Source organism: Lepisma saccharinum, chromosome 5 (genome assembly GCF_977018435.1).
Source record: "Lepisma saccharinum chromosome 5, izLepSacc3.1, whole genome shotgun sequence".
NCBI lineage: Eukaryota > Metazoa > Arthropoda > Insecta > Zygentoma > Lepismatidae > Lepisma > Lepisma saccharinum.
Genome location: NC_139233.1, coordinates 11,942,299 through 11,967,959, shown reverse-complemented (window position 1 = coordinate 11,967,959; position 25,661 = coordinate 11,942,299). Strand labels below are relative to the sequence as shown.

The following is a 25,661-nucleotide window of genomic DNA, read 5'->3' as shown; positions in this document are numbered from 1 at the left end:
AATCATTGATTCGGCATTGTCATCTCTGTGTGGAAGTTAATGGCAGACAGTTTCAACATCGTCTGTGATGTGGTTCCCTCGGCACCTCCACTCTGCACAGAGTGAACATGTCGATACATATGCAACCTAGCGCAGCACCACCACCATCTTTGTTTTTCTATGTAATGGTGATGTCCACTACGGATATTCGCTTTCTTCTTAGTTGTCAGTCTCCACATATCACTTTCCGTGGATAACACATCTCGCTAAAACCTTCCCTACCCCCATAACTTCAAAAGACCCATTTGATTCCTTTGGGGAATCCCTTGCGCATCAACTTCACACATCTGCCATGTGCTTTCTTGAATAGAGCATGCCACATTTCTTTGTGGAATGCCCTTCGCTGCGGTCATATGGTTGGCCGTTGTGACACTATTTGCTTGTAAACATAATTTTCACACTTTTTCCCACTTCAATAACTCCGAATGGGTGCCATTTTCGGCATTTCGTCACATGAACTTTGGTGTTTATTTTCACTTGAAGAATCACCTACTAAGCTTTGGAAACGAACTTTAGTAACACCCTGTTGGTATTATATTTTGATAATGGCAAGCATTTGAAGATTATATGTATATAAGAGTGGAAATTGTAGTATGTTTTTGTTAAACTTGTCACAATATATAAAACAATGCACACAGAAATAAACTTCAGTATGGCCGGAAAAGAAGTATACCGAAATTTACCGACTGTGTACAATGTTGCAACTTTCGGTATACTTCTTTTTCGGCCATACTGTACAAAGAGTGAAAGCCTTTTAGTTAATGATTTATTTACATATATGTTTGTGTATGTTAATGACATCACACTTTAATTTCAGGGTATATCAGCAAATAAATGTCATTCACATCAAATATGGAAATGCACATATCAATGTAGTAAGGAGAGATAATTAATTTTGAAGGGCTTATTTTGCTATTAAAGTAAAGGCAAAGTTCCCCATGCATTTAGCACCATGCCATGAAGGCATATGTTTAGGGAATGTGGAGATAGGGCCCACACATTCTTCATTTCTGAAACTTTTGAAGGTGATGTGATCAGCACCATGCTCTGGCTGCCTTTACCCCCCCCAGGTACTCATAGATTTGAGGCTTGGTGAACCCAAGAGCAGCTTTATGGGGGGGGGGCAAGGCCAGGAAAAAATCTGACCCTAGGTCACCCACCCCAGGAATTGATCCCGGGTCTCCTACATGGTAGTCAGATGCCCCACAGACTGTACCACCATGGCTCTTATTTTGCTACTAGTGCATATAATCAGCTCTCAAGATATTTGGAACATTTATATTTAAGTGTGCAAAACAGGAAGTGTAAGTATTCTGAATGCTGCTGTGTACATCACTACAGTCTGTCACAAAGTCCTAAAATAATAAACGTGAATATAATTGGCAGCCACCATATGCTCAAGCACCAAATAACACTCTTAAGTAAACATATTAAAAAGTTGAAGCATCACCTGTTGGTCAAAAAGGGCCCAGAAGACAGGCAGTGGTAGGTAGAGGAAGAGAACATTCAACATAGCCCTCACGTCTGAGATCAACTTGGGTTCGTACTTGTCATCTGCATGGTCCAGCCAGTGGTCACGCTTTGGACCCTTGTTGGACATCTTGTTGGTCAGAGCATGCTGCAAATCATAAAATGTTCGAGTATATTTTTCCTTTAGTAGAAGTCAAAACACAAAAAATTATTATGACAACCATAAGCAAGGCACAATACAATACAGTTATGGCATAAAATATTTTACTAGTATTTGTGGCAAATGTTTATACAAGGAACGATGATTGAAATCATTATAATAAAAAAAGGTAAAGTGCTCCCCTGTGCTTAGCACCATGCCATGAAGGTGTATAGGGGGTGTGGGGGTAACTCCCCACACTTTCTTGATCCGGTCATGAGTGGGGGTGATGTGATCAGCATCATGCCCCTGACCGCCTTTACCCCCCAGGGTTTCCCCCAGGTACCCATGTCATTCGACGCTGGGTGGGCGCCGGGGCCACTTCCTACGTTAGAAAAGTTCCCGGATTTGAACCGGCCGGGGATCGAACCCAGGACCTTGAGCATGGTAGTCAGACGCGTTACCGACTGAGCCACCTTAAATGATGAATTAAATAGCTCCTTTATTAATGGATTACATGAAATTAAAAAAGACGATGAGGTTATTTATTCTTCGAGCTCAGCGAGTGATTCAACTGACATTTCAATGTTCCTGAAGTTTCTCTTGTTTGATGGATTTAGGATGACTTCAAAAGTAGGGATCAGTTGGGTGCTTATTCCTCCACCCTATGTTCTCATTTATTATAATATGACACAAAAGTAGCTTATGTGATTTAACAATATTATTAGGTCAATTTTTATAAGCTGTACATAAAGAGTAATCATTATCACCAATAGATATAAGAATGTGATATTTATTTGGTTATATCTTGCCTACACTCACAGACGCCCCCCAGTAAAATGAATGTCAACCTAAAATTAAGTATTTCACACATATAATTTCATTTCAGTCACAGATATTTATATTATTTATCATAAGGGCGTTGTAGGAACATTACAACTTCAAGCTGAAGTCACCATTATGGGAGAAAATATGCCGCAATTGCCCTCCCCCTGGCAAAAATACCTGGCATGCTTCTCCCTGGAAATAAATTCCACAGACATCCATGTCTACAGTGCGGTCATATTATAGAAATATAAGGTAGAATATTTTAAATGCTGGATGCGGGAACGCTGGCCTTGGGCTCTACTGCAAACCTTACTTGTTACAGATGGGAGACTCTTTTGCCACTATATACACTGCACTAGTAACAGATGATTTTGCAAAATATTTATGAACTGTTAGAGCTGTGTTCACATTTTAATGATCAAAGATTTTCCTTTCACACTTCACTTACAAATACTAACCAACCACTTGAATAATGAATGATTTCTTCAAACACATCAATGGTTCTTCATACAAATTCTTATTTTTAACATTCAAAGAAGCAAGTTTCAGAGAATGTTGATGTTGATATGAAAGAATTGCTCTTTACTTTATGGAAACTTTCATCACATTTTTCAACTTGATCATTTGAAAAAAATAAGATTTTGTTATATTATAGATATATATATAATATATTGAATATTAGAAATTTGACAACGGATAGATTTGTTGGTTTTATTTTTGTTTTAAGTTCATTTTATGCACAGATAGGTTAATTGGGACTGTACCTACAGTTTAAAGTGAGATCCGAACAAATATGTGCCTCCAATGGGTATCAAACCCAGGACCCCTTGATTACAAGCCGACTAGTCATTGGGAAGGCCCCAGAATGGCCTGCCCCTTTGCACCACAGGGTCTGTGCCACCACTCACATAAAGTTTAATAAACTTTAAAGCAACAAAATAAGTAAATCATTTTCTACATCAAAAGACTCCAAATGTTTCAAAATATACCACAATTAGTATGAACATATTCTTAATCCTTATTTCTACTTCAAATATTTTAAAAAAATAATCCCCTCATTGCAGTTAGATTATAATTTAGACTTGTGATTTATTAGAATTCGTTGTGTAATGTGCTATTTTACTAGCAGATGGCAAGCTAATACACTGAAAAAAATGTAATAGCAAAAACAGTGACGTGCGGTGACGTCGACACTTGGGGTAGCAATGAGTGGCGTGCCCAATGGGTCATAATTCCCCCTCCCCTTTTAGGGCCCAGTATTCCTAAAAGAAGAATGTCAAATGCAGGAAAAATTGCAAAGTTAGGAATGACTACAAAAAATTGTACACATAACTTCCACCCACTTTCGAAAATCAAAAACGATTTGATTTGACCACTGAGCCAGAGATGCCGGGTTTGAATCTCGGCATGGCAATCGGTGATCTTTGTGTGTCCCTTCATCAATTTTATCGTATCGTCTTCGCGAATAGCCAAATATGGCGGAAAGCGAAGTAAAATAAACAAAATCAAACAATCAATCAATGAATGATTTGATTTGATTCGCTTTTTTGACACATTTGGTTAATCGCGAAGAAGATACGACAAAATTAATGAAGGGACAAACACAAAGAACACCCATGTCCAGGTAGGGGTTCGAACCCGGAACTCCTGGTGTTGTAGTGCGTTGTGGTAACCACTCCCCCACGGTTGGTTGATATGATGGTTGATTTGACGTTTTAAGTCCATTTTATACACAGAAAGGCTAATCGGGACTAGACCTATAGTTTAATGTGGGATCCGAACCACTATATGCCTCCATCGGGTACAGATCCGGGACCACTTGCACTCCCCCACGGAGGTCGGCCGACAACAAACATGTGAGGAAGGCGCTAACCATTCGGATACGTGGGTATCGGTAAAGCAAACTGCATTTTTCCTGAGTAGTAATTTAAATTGAATTTTTAAAATACCATGCGGTGGCTCAGTCGGTAACGCGTCTGACTACCATGCTCAAGGTCCCGGGTTCGATCCCCGGCCGGTTCAAATCCGGGAACTTTTCTAACGGTGGAAGCGGCCCCGGCGCCTACCCAGCGTCGAATAACATGGGTACCTGGGGGAAACCCTGGGGGGTAAAGGCGGTCAGGGGCGTGATGCTGATCACATCACCCCCACTCACGACCGGATCAAGAAAGTGTGGGGCGTTACCCTCACACCCCCTATACGCCTTCATGGCGTGGTGCTATGCACAGGGGAACACTTTACCTTTTTTTTTTTTTTTATATATATGATTAACGTTTTTTCAAAAATTTTGCATTGCTTGATTTCCCTAATTTCCCCATCTCACGATCTCGTTACTGAAGGATCCGGGCTCGAGCCCTGGGCTTTGCATGAGTGTTTCTTTGTAACTACTCTTCACCCGTTTAATTTAATCAACGTTCATCGTCATGGCAGAAATTAGGTAAAGCGCTGGAAGAGAGAAGAAAATACAAATAATTTCCTCCCAGTGCATCTGCAGAGGACTGTGAAATCAGAAGCCTAGAATTCTCTGTTTATGATTGTCCCTCCCTAGCTCTTAGCTACTTATTGCGATTAAATCTATACAGCTAGAAAAAGCGATGGGGGATAAACAGGTAACAAAACACACCTTTAAACACACCTTTTTCTACTTTCTTCAATTATATTCATTTGGCTTTTTTGAGTTCTGGGATACATTTTTCATTTCTAATTTTTTCATTATTCACTGCAGGCAGAGTACAACACATAAGAACAAGAATGCACGCTCGTCACGAATTCCGGCCTGAATTGTTCTTTGTGAGGTCCGTTCATCAGTTTCATCATATCATCACTCATCCTCATTTTCGCGATAACCAAATGTGGCAGAAAAGCGAAGTAAAATAAACCAAACCAACAACAAGAATTAGAACGCGCGTTCACTTGCCCAAATAAATACATCCGTATTTATGATTGTTTGGCTTATCTATTTTTTTTATTGGAGGCCAAAAGTTTAGTATATTTAAATAAAACACTACTAAAACGAGAGCAAGAATGAGCGTGATCAAATATTTGTTATTTAATCATCATATATTCCATATTTAAAAAAAGCATAACATTTTTGTCTGCACGTTGCATAAATAATAAAAGTACATCCCATATTATACATACAGATATTGTACATCGTGTAAAAAGTAGTGTTAATACAGAGAACAGAAGTACTGCAGAAATTTTTTTCGAGGATTTACAAAGGAAGTAAAGGGAATCCACTCCCCTATCTGTCCTATAGGAGATAGACTGGAGGACCTGAAACCACGGGCTTTCAACCATTGCATCGGGGGCGAGGGGGCAAGGGAGGTAGAGGCAGAAATCTTCCCTTTCCCTTCGAAAACCCGTTTCTACCTGGAACTGTGAGGCGGAGAAAGAGCGAGCTAGGCCGCTGAATGTACTAAGGGACGAGAAGCGCGTGAAAAGAAAGTGTTGCATATGAACTGTGGCTTCAACAAAACAATAAATATTGTGATTTGAAAATAATTAGACATTTGAGATTGATTGATCTATCTCTGCTAGACTAGCTACTCCTCAGTGCACGTCACTGAGCAAAAAAAATTGTTACACTATTACAACACCCAAATACCATTATTTTTTTAATATTAAAGATATTCACTCATATACAGTGAAACCTTGAGGCCTCCCCGATGGTGCAGTGGTAGCATCGTCGCCTTGTAATGAAGGGGTCCTGGGGTCGATACCCGGTGGAGGCACTTGGCACAGTGGTTCGGATCCCACTTTAAACTGTAGGTCCAGTCCCGATTAGCCTTACTGTGCATAAAGTGGACTTAAAACACCAAATCAATAACAATAACAGTGAAACCTTCATTTTAAATTCTCTGATTTTACATTTTCCAATATAGTTCATTCTTCATGAGCCTAATAGATCAAAATGTTATAGTTTGCCCAGATTTTGCATTTTTCTTGATCTTAAGTTACAATTATAGTTATTATTATTACTTTGGTCCCTGAAAAACATAAAATTGAGGTTCCACTGTAAACCATAAACTGACTAATGACTAAATAACTAGTGGTGACTACATCTGGAACTACATAACTACAAAGTTTAGAACTATAGGTACTTATAGTCTGTAAAAGATTAATAATGAGATAGAGAAAAGGCTTAAAGTGAAACATACAGCGATTAATGTGCTAATTACAGAAGTATTCATTGCAAAATGCATATAAAAACTACCTGCAAGTTTCAATTTTTACTTGAGATATCTTCAGTTAACCTTTGCAAAGAGATCTACTCACCCCAATGCACCTGCACACAAGCAAAACTACATTCCCTTCTGGGTCCTTGATCCTATACCAGAATTTACCAATGACAAAGAATACTGCAAGCAAAGAAGCAGGAGATTAAGTAGAGGGATGAAGATCTAGCAGCTACAGAGAAAAGAAGGCTGTGATTATATTAATGCTAAGTTACTACTCAAAGACAAACCTGAAAATCTATACAAGAGACATTATTTAACATCAACACTACATTTGATAGTTCATTAGTGATTACTCCATTCGGCATGCAATAAATCGAGAAGATATTTAATTAGAATTGCTATGCCCTATTTACATCTACGTATGTTCATTTAATGCAGCAATCACAAGCAGTGTTCTTCCTTAAAGTTCGCATACTCACTGTTGTACATTATAAAATAATACATGTTACTTTTAAAGTGGTTCTTGGTTGTGCAAGTTTGAAGTTGTGAGGAAGCAAGACCAAACGTCACACCAAACACAATTAACCACTTTAAAAGCAACATTTATTGTTTTATTTTGTAATCACAAGCAAGTTAAAGTTAAATCACATTGCTTACTTACAGCTAGGAAAAATAACTGATTAATAGGTAAATTTTAGGAATGTGTTAGATTAATTAATATAAAGGTACATCAATGAATTGGTAACATTGGTGATAACTTTACCAATCAAGTTTTAATATAAATAGCTTCTAATTGAATGCATTCTGCCTTCTTTTTTTTAAAAAAAAAATAATGTTAAGGTACAATTCATGCACCCAGGTTTTGTGAAGCAAATTTCTAAACATAGAGTTTCTTTTTCTAAGGTAAAACCCATTACAAGTACTGGTTACCCAAACAGCACAAATCTCAATGGGGCCTCCATTGGGTATTCATAATGTCCAGCTCAAATGCATGGATATTATGGATATCCATTTCTAGATATCCAAGGGGCATCTCTTGGATGTCTCAAGATCTCAAGACTGATTGATGAAACTACGAAAGTTTATAGTTCTTGGGAAAGATGCATGTCAAAGTTTGTTCAAAGTTCACTTAATGCTCACATAGGCAAAAATCAGGACTGGAGTAAAGTTTTATGGGAAGATATGAATCACGTGGAATGTGTCTCCACCTGGGAACAAACCAAGAACCCTTAGATTACAAAGTGACATGGTTAATACTATGTCAGTTTGGAGGCGAGAATGGAGAATGATGATGTGAATTCCATCAAAACATTGAAGAAAATTAAAAAATTCAAGTACCATCAGTGCTGCATTAAATCTATAAGAATAACACTAAAATACTGATCAAATCAGATCTGATCTAACATACCTCCGAAGAGCATGCCTTCCACCATAAATACAAGATGCAAATTCCCATGCATAAAACTTTCATTTTGCTAAATTATTCCTTGGAAATGGAACATATTACCTACCCTATTGACTACTACTACTTTGTAACGTATTTAATTATATATTGGCCATTCAAGCATAATTGGAACTGTTTAAAGTTTCAAAATTACTCTTATTATTGACAAGATAATTAGTTTTGCTGAGTGTTATATGTAAGGCTACATTCTTTGTGTATGTTTTTCGACATGTATTCCTTCATTATTTACCATTACAGGGAGGGGAGGATAGAGTAAATGCAGAATGTGTATTTATTATTAAATTATGGTGTTCTTTAATGTTATATAAACCTTTTTCACTGCCTCTTAGTAGATTTTGTATCCCATCTGCACCATTAGATTCGGCACTACCTATTCTTTTTAGAAACATTCACTTGCATAACACCTGAAGGTAATGTAAATTAGTTAAAATACATTTCAAAAATAGGAAAACATATCACAAATGTATCAGAACTGTTTCTGGTTCCTTCTTCGGCAATATCCAGGAAATAGTTCAGCAACATTTGAAGGAAGATTTGTAGTTTAGCCATTTGTAAGTTGAACTTTGTTAATGTTGTTTTAACATCTTTTATCCAACTTACATTAAGTTTTTAGGAACTTGAACTCAGAACAAGTTCATTTTGGGGGGAAATGACCTGATTAAGTATCTTTTAGAAAGGGAGGAATATTATTTTCTTAAAAACTCTCCAAATTTTGACCATAATCTGTTATCCTAGGCATTCCAGGCTAAAACCAAATGTATGAATATTTCTGAGTGGGTAAGGGAGAGACCAATAGCTCAGCACAGAGCAAATTTCTTGGGAAAGCAAAAAAAAATGTATAGCGCATGCAACGAATTGGCTACAAAGCATAGCGAGAGAAGAATGCATGCAACAATCTTTTGCCTCTTCAGGTACTCACTCCGATGCAGTATCCAACCTTCAACACAATATTTCCTTCTGCAGGTTTGATTTTGTATAATGAGCTACCCATTATAAAAAGGACTGAAAAGAGAAAAATACACTGAAAACACAAAACGGCACAACAATACATAAAATACCAGGGCTGAGCCTACATCAATCTGAGCCAATGTTGAGTCTTGGCATTATAAAGTACTCTGAATAACTATACCAACCGTTTAGAATACAAGAGAGTTAAAACAAGGCCATTGAACAACTCACAGGATTGGTGGAGGCTTAAAGAAGAGGGTCTCACTATGCCATGGCGTTTACCTTTTGGGTCAAGTGTGGAGTACACCCAGCTTGCAACAAATGCTAAAACTAAATGCTAAGAGCTCTAAAACTGGCTCTCCTAACTACCTAAGTAGAACTGTAGGTCAGGAATTGTTAGAATATAATGAAATATACCTATGTATTTTATCTTTACATTTATGACTAGGCAGATTTAAATCTTGCGTTCATTTCAGCTTACAGGCACACAAATTTCTATGTTATATCATCAGCACCAGCTGCTTTGTGCCTTTGGTTCATGCCAAAGCATGGCCTGCCACAGACTATGCATGTGAAGAGGGTCAAAAGTTGCAGCAAGCAACTACAGAGCCATAGAAGGAGGAGGGGTTAATCCATAGTGAATAATTGGTAGTTTACCTACAACTTTATGCACAATATTTCTGAACAGCTCTTGTATAGTGCTTGTTTAATTGTAATCTTTGTTTTTATAAGTTTACAATGAGAGATCCCAATAAGCAATGAACACAATTAAGAAGTGATACGTTTACTCTGGATTGATGATATACTCATACAATACTTCCTGATACCTAACTAAATATATAATTTGATATAGATTGATTGATTGATTGAGGCAGGTTATTTTATGTTGCTTTTGATGTAGATGCATTGGTATCATAATTGGCTCAGCCCTTACACAAAACACAAAAAAATTCCTCCCTCTACCAAGCAACATATAAAAAACACTTCAGAAACACATATACACAGCTAGAATATACTAAAAAAACACAGTGCCGAGTTTGAATGATAATTTACACGTATTGATTTGAAGAATACATATACAACACATTAGAAAACATAGATAACATTCTTAATAACTAAACTACTATTGTTCTGTTAGTAAAACTGAAAAATCAATTTGATCCAATATGCTTTCAGTATGTATCTTGACTCCACAAGTGTTTCAATTGGCTATTATTAAAAGTACAAATTTCTAATTATGAAGTTACTATTTCAGAGTCAAAACACATTAATGTCATCTGCTCATTTACACTGATTAATTACATGAATTTTTAACATCTGATAAAAAAAAATTGGAATTGGCAGAGTGTATGTCGGAAAATCTTCACAGTAGCCCATCTGTACCAAATTACCCTTGCGATAATATGACATCTAACTTTATTTTACTTTATTTCTGCTAAGCATGACTATTTTTGTTCCCTTAATATGAGAATAATTTCAAAATTATGGATCAATAAGCAAGAAAAAGTTATTACTAGAGTCAACGTAATATTTTTGTGAGTCTATAGTCTCCAGCCATGTCTTGAACCCTTTTGTCAAATCTCTGACAGGCATCAGATACCATCAACAAATTCATGTTCATGCTTATAGCACATAGGCTGCCCCTTTGAGCTAGAAGGCATCTAGCTACTAACTTTATAAAATAATTATAATATTATTATTATTAGTAATAATCATAATCACTGCAATTTCTAAATTTCAACACAACTTCTCACTGTTGAGTAGGGTAAAGCATTAACACAAGATGCTTCTTGTAACCTCTGTGCACCATTTCTTCTATTGGCAAAGGGTAATTTCACAAAATAAATCTACTCCTTATGTATTAACTGCATGCAACTAAGCATATTTGGCACTCATCACCAGAACAGGCAAATTCTGCTCATTGGTGGGGGAAAGTGTGCTGTGGCAATTTGAATATTTTTTTTTTAATTTGAATTCAAAATTTTGGGTACATCAGCACTTAGGCTATTTTGCACCTGTCACTTTAAATAGGGTCAAGCACCTTACCAAAACTAAAATAATGTAACTGTAATGTCGTGTCGTAACTAAAATATTATAATATTCTGACTTAGGTTAAAAGCTGAGGCCACAAAGGGGCATTCAGAACACATAAGGACATAAAACAGGACAACACACAGAATTATACTGGCTATGGGGCCAGTCGCCAGAGCCTCGTTAGTCTGCAAAAAGTAGTCCAGGGTGTACTATGTGGAAGTGAGGTTGACAATGGGTGTACTATGTGGAAGGTCACCCCTTACACCCCATGCTGTGGCAATTGAAACACTAATTTATGAAATTTGAAAATTTGTGACCAATAATTATGACACAGTCCTCAAAAATCAAGTTTCTCTCATCATAATATAACAATTTGGACCCACAAAAAACCACATCTAAGACAAATGAACAGCAACACCATAAAAACACTAAAATTAGTAACGGAGTGACAAGTGATGGTAATTTTCTGAGGAATTGCAACGTTGTTGTCCTAATAGCTATTGGTTAAACATTACGGGATGAAATAAACTGGTAAGGGACTCCATTAGTCCATACATATACTGAGACTAAAAGTTTTTGGTGATACAAGATGTAATTCATATAGTGTATCTAAGAAATGAACAGGAAGTGTAATATTCCAGACCACATGGTTCAATGTTATGGTAAAGTACGAGTATATATTCCAAGCAATGGCACACATACTTAAATCTCCTCAAAAACATTCTACATTACAAGGAAAACAAACATAAAAAATGTAAAGACATATGGAAACATGTGCAAGTTAAAATTACAAAAAAGAATGATAAATGTAATGATGATAACATTAATTGAGAAACATAACATTTAGACTTTAACAGAGTGCAAAGTCACAATCAGAACAAACAAACAAAACATTTTCCAATAACAAAAAACTTTTTAAAATTAGAAACATTTAGTTTGTATCTATTCTCAAATTATAGATAAATTTGCTTTAATTTGTGAACAAGCTGTCAGCAGAAGCAAGGGATGGGTTAAAAGTGTATGACTACATGCCACATAAACATTACATATATTTCTGTTATTTTATGTTGTTTGACTGATGATCAGATGAAACTGATGAATAGGCACTTGGAAATGAACACCCATGCCCAAGCCAGGACTAGAACCCAGGACATTCAGTGGTAAGGTCATAAGGGGATCACTCAACACATTCAATTTCCGAATAAGTGAAAAACAGTGTCAGCATTATGTGTGCGTGTGTGATGTGTATATTCAAACAAGTTCTCAGGTTAACAGACAGGTTAAATTGAAGAAAACACAAATCTCAACAGGACTATGAGACTCCAGCTCAGCCTCACCTGGAATCCACTTCTATGTAAAAGCAAGACATCAACCAATAGAACACAGGGATCCAGAGCAAACCAATCGCAAGACAGGGTCTAAGCTTTGCCTCTTAATACATACATATTTAACCTCACCCTTGGTATCAGATCAGCATTCCCTGAATGTATGCACACAATTCCTACTTTCATGTGTATATTCATAATCTACAATACAGTCTATAATTTATGCTCTGCTTTTTATTCTTCTTTTCATTCATGAAAATGGACTGCAAAATTACCCGAATTTTACAAATGGTTGTAAACAATGGCACTGACTTCATATGATTTTTAAGGGGGCAACTGATAGCCAATTCCAAACAGCTTACTAAAATTATCTACTAAACAAATAATTGATTTAGAGAAAACCAAGCTTTAACCCTCAAAACAAACAATATAGGCCACAAAAACCTACCTAACAAACAAAGCCCTGTTCAGTACATCTGAATATATGTAATAATGTGTAACGTGAGATGTAGATACATGAGAAACACTTCTACTGTGTACTTGATATGCATGCACACAAATAGCTATTTCTTGTATACTGTTATCTACTCTTGGTGAAATTTTTGTATAGAGACTATGCTGGTAAGTATTAATAGTTGGGTATAGCAATTAAGGAATCTGCTCTAAACCTCACTGATTATATTTTGAATTTGAATTTAAAATTTTGGGTGTTTCAGCACTTAGGCTATTTTACACCCATCACGTCATGCGGTGTCCAGCCCCTTAACATAACATATAACAAAACTAGTGTCGCATAACTAAAATCTTAAAATATTCTGACCAGTTAAAAGCTGAGGCTGTAATGGGGCACTCAGTACACATAACGACAAGAAACAGGGCAAAACACAGAATTATACTGGCCATAGATAGGGCCAGTTGCCAGAGCCTCGTTAGTCTGAAAAAGGCAGTCCAGTGTGTACTATGTGGAAGTGAGGTTGACCATTGGGTGTACTACGTCGAAGGCCACCCCTTACACCATGGCCGTAGGCAGGAAAAAATTTCGGGGGGGGGGGGTTCATTCATAATTGTTCCCAGGTCATCGCCAGAAATTTGAATAACAGAAATAATAATAATAATTGTACAATAATAATTAAAATTTCATAATAATAAAACAATTTTATTCCATAGTAATAATACTAATAATAATTATTATTATATTATTGGTATATCCTTGAGGGGGCTTACTCAATAAAGCAGATGAGTGAATATCCAGCATAAGTTTTTTTTTTGTTTTTTTTACGTTTCATACAGTGTGTACTGTAATGCACAATTATTTTACTTCGTCATTCAACTTTAGATACCTTCAAGAAAAAACTTTAAAAGTTAGATGGAAATTTTAGTCATAAAGTTTTTGTTGTTTGACTTTAAAATTAAATTTTTGGAATTTTGAAAAGTGTAGAACCAGTTATTCTCTTTAAAAGCTTAGCCTGGTGCATGGATTGTAACCTCAATCGCGAACGTAATGCGCTACGAAACTGGAAGTACTAGGTTTGAACTCCTATCAAGGGGGATTTATTTTCGACTTTATCGGACGGGGAATTTAAAAGCTGGAAAGGGAATTTTGGGACAATCATAAGGGAATCTTCAGTCTATATTCCTTGTGACGCAGGAACAACACTGGAAAGATGACAGCAGAAATGATAATGGAGGGATCGCCGGTGGGCTGCGATTCCGAGAATAAATCCTATTTCACTCAAGTTTCAGAATTCCAAATGTATGAAAATTCTAGCTCGATCGTTTCAACATTGTCTCCTTGTATTTTTGTGATGCTTCAAAAAAAAAATTGAAAATTTGTTACAGATTTTGGTTTATGAATATCCATTAATCCAACATGTCAGAAGTTTCGGGGGGGGGGGGTTTGAATCCTAGAAACCCCCCCCTCTAAATACGGCCATGCCTTACACCCCACTGATTATAATAATTATATATTTATATAATTATATATTTTTGTTGCAAAAGCTTGGCAACATTGTTAATATTTAGTGGCTATGGAGCACTTTACGGGGCAGCAACGTGTTTTTTGTGTTCGTGTGTTTTATAAAAATAATGATTCTTATGTTGTTGTGCGTCGTTTGTACCGGCATCATTATAACCTGGCAGGAATGAGAGACGTCCCAAGCGCAAATTTAATTAAATATTGGGTGAGAAAGTTTGAAAACACTTACTGAAAGAGTAAGGTATACACTCCCAACAGAGGCGAAGATATAGTACAAGCAATGCAAGCACTGCTTGCATAATTCGAATATCATTTAATGTACTTAATGTTCTAACCGTATTTAGTTTCCATCGCACTCAATTTCGTGAAAAAATGCGGCCGCAAACTCCCCCAGCAGCTCTGTAGCAAGCACCAGCCTCAATGCTTGCAGCCGTTCTGCGGGAAAATAAGGCCTCCGAAGGAGTCACATGGCGAAGCGTGAAATTCTGGTGGAACCCGTCCACAAAGCTTCTACAAAAAGCTGTGCTTTCTGAGCTTGCGTGATTCCCGAAAATAGCCGAGTTCAACCGAAAGCAGAAGGATTCATCTATGGGTACGTTGCCAGCAAAAACTAGTAACGAATATTTGTCTTCATGAACACGTAAACAAGATCGCAAATATAATAATAATTGTTAGTCATAAATTAACTAAAAGAAGTTATTATCACTGTTCTAAATTCCATATATATCATATTATATTACAAATTATTTTAGATTTCGCGAAATGTAAAATGCGTAAAAAAAGTTGACATTGGGAGTTGGGGCAGTGGAATTTCTGCACCCCCGTGAAGAGTTTTCTCAGGGAGGGAGGGAAGATTGGACGGACCTTGGTCCTGCACCCTGCTTCCTGGTAGGTCCAGCTCAAATTACACCAGAAGTGTTGACCGCTACCAGTGTTTGCAACTGCCAAATTATTTACTCAGTAATTCAAGTGAGCTCTTTCACAAATTTTACAATCAATAAATTGACTGCTTTTGAATAAAACTTGGGGTGAAAATAAAGCTATCTGAGAAAGAACTATCTACTGATATTTGTACATGGCATAGAAGTAAATCGTATACATTCTGCATATTATGAGCACAAGAATATGTTTTAATGATTGATTGATTGATTTGTTGTTTTAAGTCCACTTTATGCACAGTAAGGCTAATCGGGACTGGACCTACAGTTTAAAATGGGATCTGAAACACTTGTGCCTCCACCGGGTATCAAACCCAGAACCCCTTGATTACAAGGCGACGACACTACCACTGCGCCATCGGGGAGGCCCGAATATGTTTTAAGTTCTATTATTATGATGCAAGTGGTGTTCCCAGGGTCTTTTTACGGTCCCCATTTTGTCATCTTTTCCTTCCTTTGATGTTTTTTCTTAGATATACTGGGCCAAAAGGGGGTTATGTCTACCATCCACCCCCCCCCCCTTCACCCCGGGCACGCCATTGAATGACACTTTATTACTTAAATATTAATGTACATACTCGTTCTGCTGAAATGATTCTGATTCCTCCACGTAATTTTTATCTCCAAACTGATATATCTTTTGTGACGGATAAAAAAAATTAAGGAAATAGGTTGGTATCACTTTCTGTTGTTTCAGAGATTTTCAAAGTGATCTTGTGTGGATGCTTGCAGTTGTGGAAAGCGTGTGGGATAGTGTGAGTGTTTGTTGTTTCGTGTTTTGTGCTGTGAATTTATCGGAATGAACGCGTATTTAGGAACGGTTGATGTGAAGTGCGGGTGTATTATTGAGCAATTGAAAATTGCTTCGTTTAGCTCGAGAGAGATACCAACACCGCATTTACCGAACTTAAAAACAAGTTAGCCCAAGGGGCTTTGTGCGACATTTCCAAAGGGTGGCATCCAATGGACCAAGAGTTTGAAATTTATTGTGGTGAGTACATCGTCTATGCATGTGTTTCTTTGCTTTGAAATGAATTTTTTATTGTTTGTGTTTAACTTTTTATTTAGTGTTTAAGTTACTCCAATGCGGCTTTTAGAGTGCCCAAAAATACTAAATTACATCATGCAGCGTAAAATAAACAAATGATTCCCATTTTTTTTATCTAAATCGGTTTGGTCACTGTTTGACCATATTAAATAATAATGAACAAATAAAGGTACTAATAACTAAGTAAGAAATTCCGTCTCCCTTTAGTCGTATGCGGAAAGTTCGCATATGCAAAACATTTAATATCATATGAATAACGTTACCTGGATTTTTTTAAAAAAGTAAATGTGACGTTTGTGGATCATATGGTTTATTTTTAGTACAGTCACTTTATTACGATATTTTGACAAATCCAGCGACTGGGTAAATGAGGCTATAAACCTTGAATCTTTCCCCTCGGCATGTCGTTGTACTACATGTTTTGTTGTACTGAAACATTGCTTGCCTCCTTCGTAAGACTACACTTCGCTACTGACTCCCAATGCCATAAAATTTGAGAGAATTGAAGCAAAGCATTACAGATGAAATCAATGCTATTTCTCGTGCAATGCTTCGGCAAGTGATCAAAAACTTTATATCAAGAATAATTGACTGTGAAAACATGAACGGTCGCATTTGTCCAATACTCTTTTCCACAAATAAAAATTTAATGTTTAAGCTTTCTTTTGGTAATAAATTTATCTTTATACAAAAAATTTAAGTATTTATTTTAAAAGATTTAAGAACGAAAATATTTCTGAGACACGCTATATTTATTGTATAATTACTATTCATTCTTTATCTTGTCAGTGAAAATATGTAGTCTTAAGATTAATAATTTTTATGTGAGAATTCTTCTCACTCATATATATTAAAGAGGTAAGAGATTTTCTCTCCAGCTGTAGTTTACATACATAGGCAACATATTAATAGTGAAAATATTTGTAAAACATAACATGTAAGCAGTTTATGTAACTTGATGTTTTCTCAGCAAGGATATATGGAAATTAAATAAATAAATAAATAAGATATCGCAGTACACACACACCATGGTAAATGTATTGTCCTTTTAGGAATAGAGGAACAAGTTTTTTTCTTGAGAAATTTTCTCACCTATCACTGATTAATTGATTTGGCTTATTTTACTTCTCATTTCTGCCACTTTCTAATCATGAAGATGAGGATGAGTGATGATATGATGAAATTGATGAAAGGGCACTCACAAAGAACACCTGGGATTAACACATGAGACCCATCGCATAGTACTGTGTTATGCTAACCACTCTGCCAGGGAGGTCGGCTTTCAAACCTATCAGGAATAGTAACTGACAACTAGAAGCTACTTACTGAGTGAGATGATCATGAGAACAGCAGGCACTCCAAAAGCCAAGGAGTAGCAGCTATCGTCTCCAAAGCACTTTACGTCTTCTCTGAGGATGGGTGTGAGGAAAGTGGAGATGAGGCTTCCAGAGTTGATGGAGAAGTAGAAGACAGAGAAGAACTGCTGCAGCTGCCTCTCCTGCTGGGGGAGGATGAACTGGTCCCCTCCAAATGCACTCACACATGGCTTGATGCCTCCAGTGCCAATAGCAATTAGGGCCAGCCCAATCATGCTGAACACTCTGCAACATGAGAACTGATTTTTTAGCTTTATATCATGCAATAGAAAGAAACAATCTTATCCACTATTTTTTACCACAACTAAAAGTTCGAAATTAATTTCCAAACACATACAGTTCAAACTTTATCAGTTATAAATCAATGTTCAAATCCTCCAATGTGTATGAAGATCATGTTATAACTATTTGCCACTAATATTAAAAGAAGCAACAAGTGGGGCTCAGTTGCCAGTTTTGTTATAGGCTCTCCACACATTGGCCATGTCTTCTTTGTCATACAATCTGTCCTGGGAATATCTAGAACAATCGAACGAAAACAAGTCCTCCGTGCAAGGAGGGACTTGAGAGGGCTTGACCAATGAACATGTGAGAGAGAAAGGGAGAGTGAGTGGGTTTTTGTTTTAAGTCCACTTTATGCACAGGTAGACTAATTGGGACTGAACCTACAGTTTAAAATGGGATCCAAACCACAGTGCCTCTACCGGGTATCGAATCCATTATCCCTTGCTTACAAAAAGATGACATTACCACTATGCCATCAGGGAGGCCAGAACGAGAGGGGGGGGGGTTAATGCAATTGCAGCTATCAGCTGTTTGCACTGTCTTGCTCTCCCCATTCGCTTTCTCCCCTTCACCACCATTATGCATGGCCTTGCTCCACAGATTGTCCTGCAGAGTGGCAGTGCTGTCTAGGACATCATGATTTTGCTCCAGGTACAAGATGCACTCAAGTTCCAGTCTCCTGGGGATAAGCGTAACAACTTTTCTCCTGAGATTTCGGCCTGTGTACGGGACCGGTCACCACCCACCATCACGAGGAAATTAGAGAGCTATGAATGAGTAGCGTAACCTGGTCACGGAAACCTACAACAACGACCGGGGGTTCATCGTGCTGACCACAGGTCACCCCTTAACTGGTTGGATGATCTTTCACCTCTGGTGAGTGATTGATTGAATTGGTGTTTTAAGTCCACTTTATACACAGAAAGGCTAATCGGAACTCGACCTACAGTTTAAAGTGCGATCCGAACCACTATGTGCCTCCACAGAGTATTGAACCCCTTCATTACAAGGAGCAAGTGGGAGTGAGGCCCGCAGTTGGTAGTTAGGCCCGGGCCCTAAATAGGCTGTTGCACCTTGGGATAATTACTCTCCAGATTTCAGAGACAATGTGTAGAGGATTGCTGTTTGATTTATCCTTCGTAGAATGGAAATTACTTGGACAGAAAGCAAAATTTTGACATCTCTCACCTTCATACAAATCTTTTATGTTTGCATGTATGTATATATTGCTTGCATTGTATAATTATTTCTGTCATAGTTTATGGTTCTTACAAGGACATTAAACACAATTTTCGATGTAACGTTTTAGGGGAACACCCAGGCATCAGACATTTATTCTTGTTTGATGATGGGAGCGCATGTTCTCCTGAAATATTTTGTCGAAAATTGTATTTATGTGCTTGTAAGAACCGTAAATTACAAGAGAAGTAATATAACTATGGTTGTTGCTGGGAGGAAAAAAATATTTCACTTCTCACAGAGCTTGGTATTTCCCCCAAAAATCAAAACCAACTTCAACTTTCTATGATCTCTTCTATTGTTTTATTTGTACATCACTGCATGAGCCTGAGAACCTCCCATGCAGATATTTTTTTAGAACATAACAATGTCCCATGCACTAAAGGTTAGTAAAACACTGGCAAAAATTAGAATATTAGATTAGATTAGATTTCCTTCATCCATGAATAACGTTTACATTTACATGCTGTGATATTGGACATGTCAATTTGTGTTCATACTAAATTTGTGTTCACACTACAATACACTAACAAAATGATAATATAGGGAGTTGATGCAATGAAATGATAACTCAGCCCATCCAGTCTCATGCTGGAAGGTGTGAAAAGTAACACCAGAGAGACATGTTTAGGCTACAATATAAAAACAATACATGTTTTCCATAATGGATTAAAATATTAAATGAAATAATGTGAGACATTGTAAAGGCAAGACCCACATCATCACAAAATGATACTAAAAGTTGCACTCAACTCACACAAACAGATATGACATGCAAGATGGCATCCAGCCTATTGTGAGTTTATGATGGAACTATTGATTACATTTTTGATTGGACTCTTGTGGATGAATTCATGAACCTCCAATCCATCAACCCACAAGTGAGTTGACGGATTAGGGGTTCATAAATTCACTCACTGAGTAAAAGCAATGGCACAACAGATGATCTGTTAGTTCCTTTTTTAATTCAGCTACTGGTTCAATAGAGTCTATATGATCTGGCAACTGATTGTATAGGTGGATTTTGGACCTTTTTCGAATAGTGATGTGTTATGCATTGGAACTGCAATATGATATAAAGCTTACTGCTGTTAATAAGGGCAAGCATACTGATCTGATAAAGAATGACAAGTATTTAATGAAATAGTACTTCCTTGATATATTCACTTTCTTACTTAATGAATTAAACTAGATTATGGATAATGGGTATTGTTTTTAAAAAAATATGGATATTCAGAAACTTGTAAAAAACCAAACAGTGTACATTCATCTCTCCTATAAGAACAATAACAAGTCAAAATTGTTGAGCAGATAACATGCTACTTAGAGAAATATCAGATCAGTGAGATTAATTACTCGGTAAATTTCTCGTAAGGGACAGACAACTGAAATTTGCTAGTTCATTTAATTTGAATATTCGTACTTACGTATTCTGCATTGAGAAACATTGCTGAAGGTGGCATTTCGCTTATTTCATGGGAAAAAGCTCTATTTGCAACATATCGAGTAAGTTTTCTTCGTTTCTTTCTGCCTTCGGTAACACACAAAATGGAGGTCCCAATTTCACTACCGTTCTCGGCATGCAGTGTTTCCACCCCCACTGCACCCAAAAATACCTAGGTAGCCCCACAAACCATTGACGCATAGCCCCACGAACTATTTCTGGTAAGGTTACGCTAGGTAGGGTCACGTATAGGTTACAATACTTAAAAAATTGGTTTCAAAAACAATATACGTAGCCCCACACACCATTCTCACATAGCCCCATGAACCATTGACACATAGCCCCACAAACCATTTGCGGAAACGTACCTTCTTCAGTTACAAAAACACATGTTTGGAAACACTGACCGGGATTATGTCATCACACACAGGCTACATCCACCTGGAAGTAAATGGATGCAAGAGCTTTCGTGCATCGGTCACACATTTATATCGAAAAATAGATGATTTACCAGCAAAATTCAATGAACAATGCGAGAAAACACTTCCCCCAACTTCCACAAGTATAAAGAAACTGCATTTGGTAAGTAATTTCTCCTGTAAATTTGACGAAATCCGTCTGTCCCTTACGAGAAATTTACCAATTACTACTTACCAATTAATTTGTTCCACCCTTGATATTATATAGTAGAAATATTTGTGTTGTAAATTTTCTTATTTTTTCATATGTTTGGTTTCAAAATAAAATTGTGATGCATAATTAATATAGTGTTGGTCTATTCATAAAACAGCTAAAGAAAGTACTTACACAGGTGGAAGTTGAACTGGTGGTGTGGCTGCTAGTGACAGTATTATGTTTCCAAATGCATATATAATGGAAATATAAAATATTGTTCTGAAAGAAAAATAATGCAATTAATACATGATACCTTCATCTCACATGCATCATAATAACAATATTATTACTATCTGTTTATATTATTCAACTCCAGTATTAGAAGTTCAGTAGAAATTGTATTTTTTTTCAGGTGCACTATCTTCTCTCCATTCACGTATGATTTCTATTTGTTAATCCATTTGTTCACAGTATTAGTTAAAAGATTTTAGAATGTGGAAGACAATATGACTGACAATCGCCAAATGTGAGCTTTGAACTTTTGTCAGTGATGCTACATTCACAGTCCATAACATAATGCACACTAAATTATCATTACCAACTTGTTGCATGGACATCTGTAGGGTCTTTTGTAGGAAGTGGCAAGCAAAGTACAAAATCTGTTTGAATGTGAATTCTGGGCTTCATATGATGAACCTGTATCAATTGTAGTAGTAATAATTAGTTACTATAATAAATAATATAACTGTTTTTTTGTATGTGAGTGTGTTTTGATTTACTTTAGCCTCATTGTTGCAGAAAGGCATTGGAAAATATGAAAACCCCAAATATTCAAATAGACAAGTAGATTTTAGATTCCCTAAACTCTGTGTGAAGTCTGAATATTACATTATGACCTACAATTTCAAGGTATTAGAATTTCATACTCAGTACTTAGAAACAAAAACAATTTTAACCTTTCTAACCCAACTTACCTTCCCATGTTTTAAACTTTGATTATTCTTGTCTTAACTCCTGGAGAGCCCACATAATGTGGTGAAAACTTGATTAAAAGGAAGTAAATGCCGAAACTAGACTTCAGCTACTTGGTGAAATGATAGCATGTGGTGTAAGTTATGCTTGATTTACATAAGCCGGCCCCCATGGTGGAGTGGTTAGCACATCGTGCTACAACACCAAGGGTCCCGGGTTCGATTCCCGGCCTGGGCATGGATGTATTTGTCCATTCATTAATTTCATCATATCATCACTCATCCCCATCTTCACAAATTAGCCAAAAGTGGCACAAAAAGTGATGTAAAATAAAGCAAATCAAATGCTTCATTTACATAAACATGAGCCCCTAAGAAGATTTTTACCCCCAAAATACACCCCTCTGAATCTAAATCGAGTATGAATCAAGTGAAAACAATACTCATATTCTTACCCAAATATTCACAAAACTTCAAATGACCTAAGTAATAATTAACGTACCAAACACATAACATATGTATACGTTTATAGAAAAATAGAAATGTATATGAATACCTGTATTTTCCTAAGAGACTGTCTGCTATCATCGCCCCAAACACAGGGGTAAAGTAACAGAACATTGTGAAGGTGTGGTAAATGACGGTGGCCAGATCGTCCCCAAAGCCAAGTACATTTTTGAGGTACAATGCCAATATTGCTGCAAAGAGTAAGAGTAACATTGAAACATGGAAATGAATATTAAACATTGCACTAAAATATATTCTTTCACGCAATTTTTCAACCAATTTCTGCCATTAGACCAAATACAAATCACAGAATTGAGAGCAAAGAGCACAAGAACTTGGAAAGCAAGGTCTGACTACTCGCGGTTCTTATAGTCACGTATGTTCACAGGATTTCTTCCAGGAAGGATCAAGCAAGTATTTTTTTTTTCAGAAGGGTGCAAAGGAGGCCTATGTTTCCCCATACTAGTGATGCCCTCAAAAAACACTATTTCAGTCTGAAATTATCATGTTTCTTCAACGAATTTATAATAATTAACATAAATTACTGTGACTGAAAAGAAATTATGTGTGAAATATATAATTTTTAAGTGGACATTCATTTTCCAGGGAGGGGCCGTGGCCACATCTTCTGGACGTCCATGTTCTTAGTAATCCAGTGATGGTAATTGGAGACAAATTTTCTTTGATCAGGGGAAATTCTGAAGTAATCTGAAGCAAATGAAAATGGGGAAATTTTCTCAACAGTTAGCAAAATGTAGCTGAAAACAGTGGCAGAACCACACATGTATCTTCAAAGGATAACCGTATGCACAGACTTTGAGGCTACAGGTATTGATTTGCCTCCCTTCCCCACAGTGACGTGCGGTGACGCCGACACTTGGGGTAGCGATCAGTGGCGTGCTCAAGGGGAGGGGTTGGTGTGGGTCATACCCCTCCCCCTTTAGGACACAGTATTCCTAAAAATAGAACGTCAATAACAGGAAAAGATTGCAAAATGATGAATGAGATCCTGGGTTCGAATCTCGGCTTGACCATGGGTATTCTTTGAGTGTGTCCCTTCATCAATTATATTGTATCATCTTCGCGATTAGCCAAAAGTGGCGGAGAAGCGAAGTAAAATAAACCAAATCAAGCAATCAATCAATGATTTGACTTGATTTCTGTTACTTAGCGCCGCTTTTTCTCATATTTGGTTAATTGCAAAGATGATATATAAATTAATGTAATGAAGGGACAAACACAAAGAACACCCATGCGCAGGTCGGAGTTTGAACCAGGAAACTCCTGGTGTTGTAGCGGGCTGTGATAACCACTCCCCCACGGTTGGTTCATTTAGTGTTTTAAGTCCACTTTATGCACAGAAACAAAACAGGTAACAAAACACACATTTTTGTAGTTTCTTCAATAATATTCATTTGGCTTCTTGAGTTCTGAGATACATTTTTCATTTCAAATTATTTCATTATTCACTGCAGAGTACAACACAGGAACAAGAATGCGCGCTCATCACAGGTTCGAATCCCGGCCTGGATTGTTCGAGGTCCCTTCATCAATTTCATCATATCATCCAGCACTCATCCTCATTTTCGCGATAACCAAATGTGGCAGAAAAGCGAACTAAAATAAACCAAACCAACAACAATATGAACATGCGTTCTCTTACAAAGAATCAAGGGAAACGAATCCCCTATCTGTCCTATAGGAGATAGACTGGGGGACCTGAAACCACGGGCTTTCAACCATTGCAGCGGGGGCGAGGGGACAAGGGAGGTAGAGGCAGAAATCTTCCCTTTTCCTTCGGAGGACCGTTTCTACCTCGAACTGGTATGGCGGAAGAAGAGCGAGCTAGGCCAGTTCTGCCCGCGGATCACACCGAGGGACGAGAAGCGCATGAAAAAGAAAGTGTTGCGTATGAACTGTCGCTTTAACAAGACAATAAATATTGCGATTTGAAAATAATTATAGATGTGAGATTGATTAATCTATCTCTGCTAGGCTAGCTACTCATCAGTGCACGTCACTGCTTCCCCACCCCTTTTATTATGTGCAAGGGTTGCAGAACTGTAGGCCATGAATACATACATTCGTAATAGTCTCGTGACTTGCATTTATGAATGTATTATGATTAAATTATGCTGCTACTAGCTTGCATTTTAATTATAAATGATTTTCTCCTTTTCCGCAGATTTTACTAAATAATGTTTTACAATAATTAATTAATAAAATAAATAATATACATGTGTTGAAATGAGGGAATTTTCTGAAGAAAACGAAACTTTTGTGGAAATTTGCTATAGAGCGACCACAAGGAAAAGAACCTTCGACCAAAATTCTCCATGCACCTTCCCCTCCATTGGTTCAACTCGAGCCACAAGGAAACATGCTCCACTCTACCCCTCCCCTCCAAGAGGGAGTACGATCCACAGGAGTCGTGGGTATGCACAGACTCTCTTGCCTGTGATTCCACTATATTCTTGATATGTAGACTAACCAACTTAAAATTAAACCCACAACCTCTCAAATGTGAATACTTACTTCGCATTCCATAATAGGAGAACCTTTCACAGAACTCATTTCCGATGATGAAGAAAACAGACTTAGGATATGGAAGTTTCTGTAAAAAAGAAGAGTGACAGTACATAAATACATACAACTTTTCTTGGATGCATACAGATATTTCAACACAAGCCTACAATTAAATGAAGAGAGTATATCTGCTACATTTTTAAATATAAGTGGCAACAATAGCAAATAATAGCGTGAAATAATTTCAAATGCGAATGGGGGGATGTGAAAATTTTGCTATTTCAAAAATGCTGAAAACTGCATTAAGC

At 37.0% G+C, this 25,661-nt stretch overlaps 1 protein-coding gene across 6 annotated transcripts in view; it reads right to left on the bottom strand.

Moving 5' to 3' along the window:
- LOC145987659 (solute carrier family 15 member 1) overlaps positions 1 to 25,661 on the bottom strand; it is a 146,269-nt gene that overhangs the window by 25,907 nt on the left and 94,701 nt on the right. For 5 of the 6 annotated variants that reach the window (XM_083122174.1, XM_083122172.1, XM_083122175.1 and 2 more), the window contains 6 exons: positions 25,363 to 25,441; positions 22,877 to 23,018; positions 21,542 to 21,628; positions 17,717 to 17,991; positions 6,755 to 6,837; positions 1,490 to 1,657 (listed from right to left, as the gene is read on the bottom strand). In XM_083122174.1, coding sequence (XP_082978300.1) covers positions 1,490 to 1,657; positions 6,755 to 6,837; positions 17,717 to 17,991; positions 21,542 to 21,628; positions 22,877 to 23,018; positions 25,363 to 25,441 — 834 coding nt within the window. Of the gene's footprint in view, positions 1 to 1,489; positions 1,658 to 6,754; positions 6,838 to 9,041; positions 9,125 to 17,716; positions 17,992 to 21,541; positions 21,629 to 22,876; positions 23,019 to 25,362; positions 25,442 to 25,661 lie in introns of all 6 variants that reach the window. The other variant, XM_083122173.1, reaches the window with a different exon arrangement.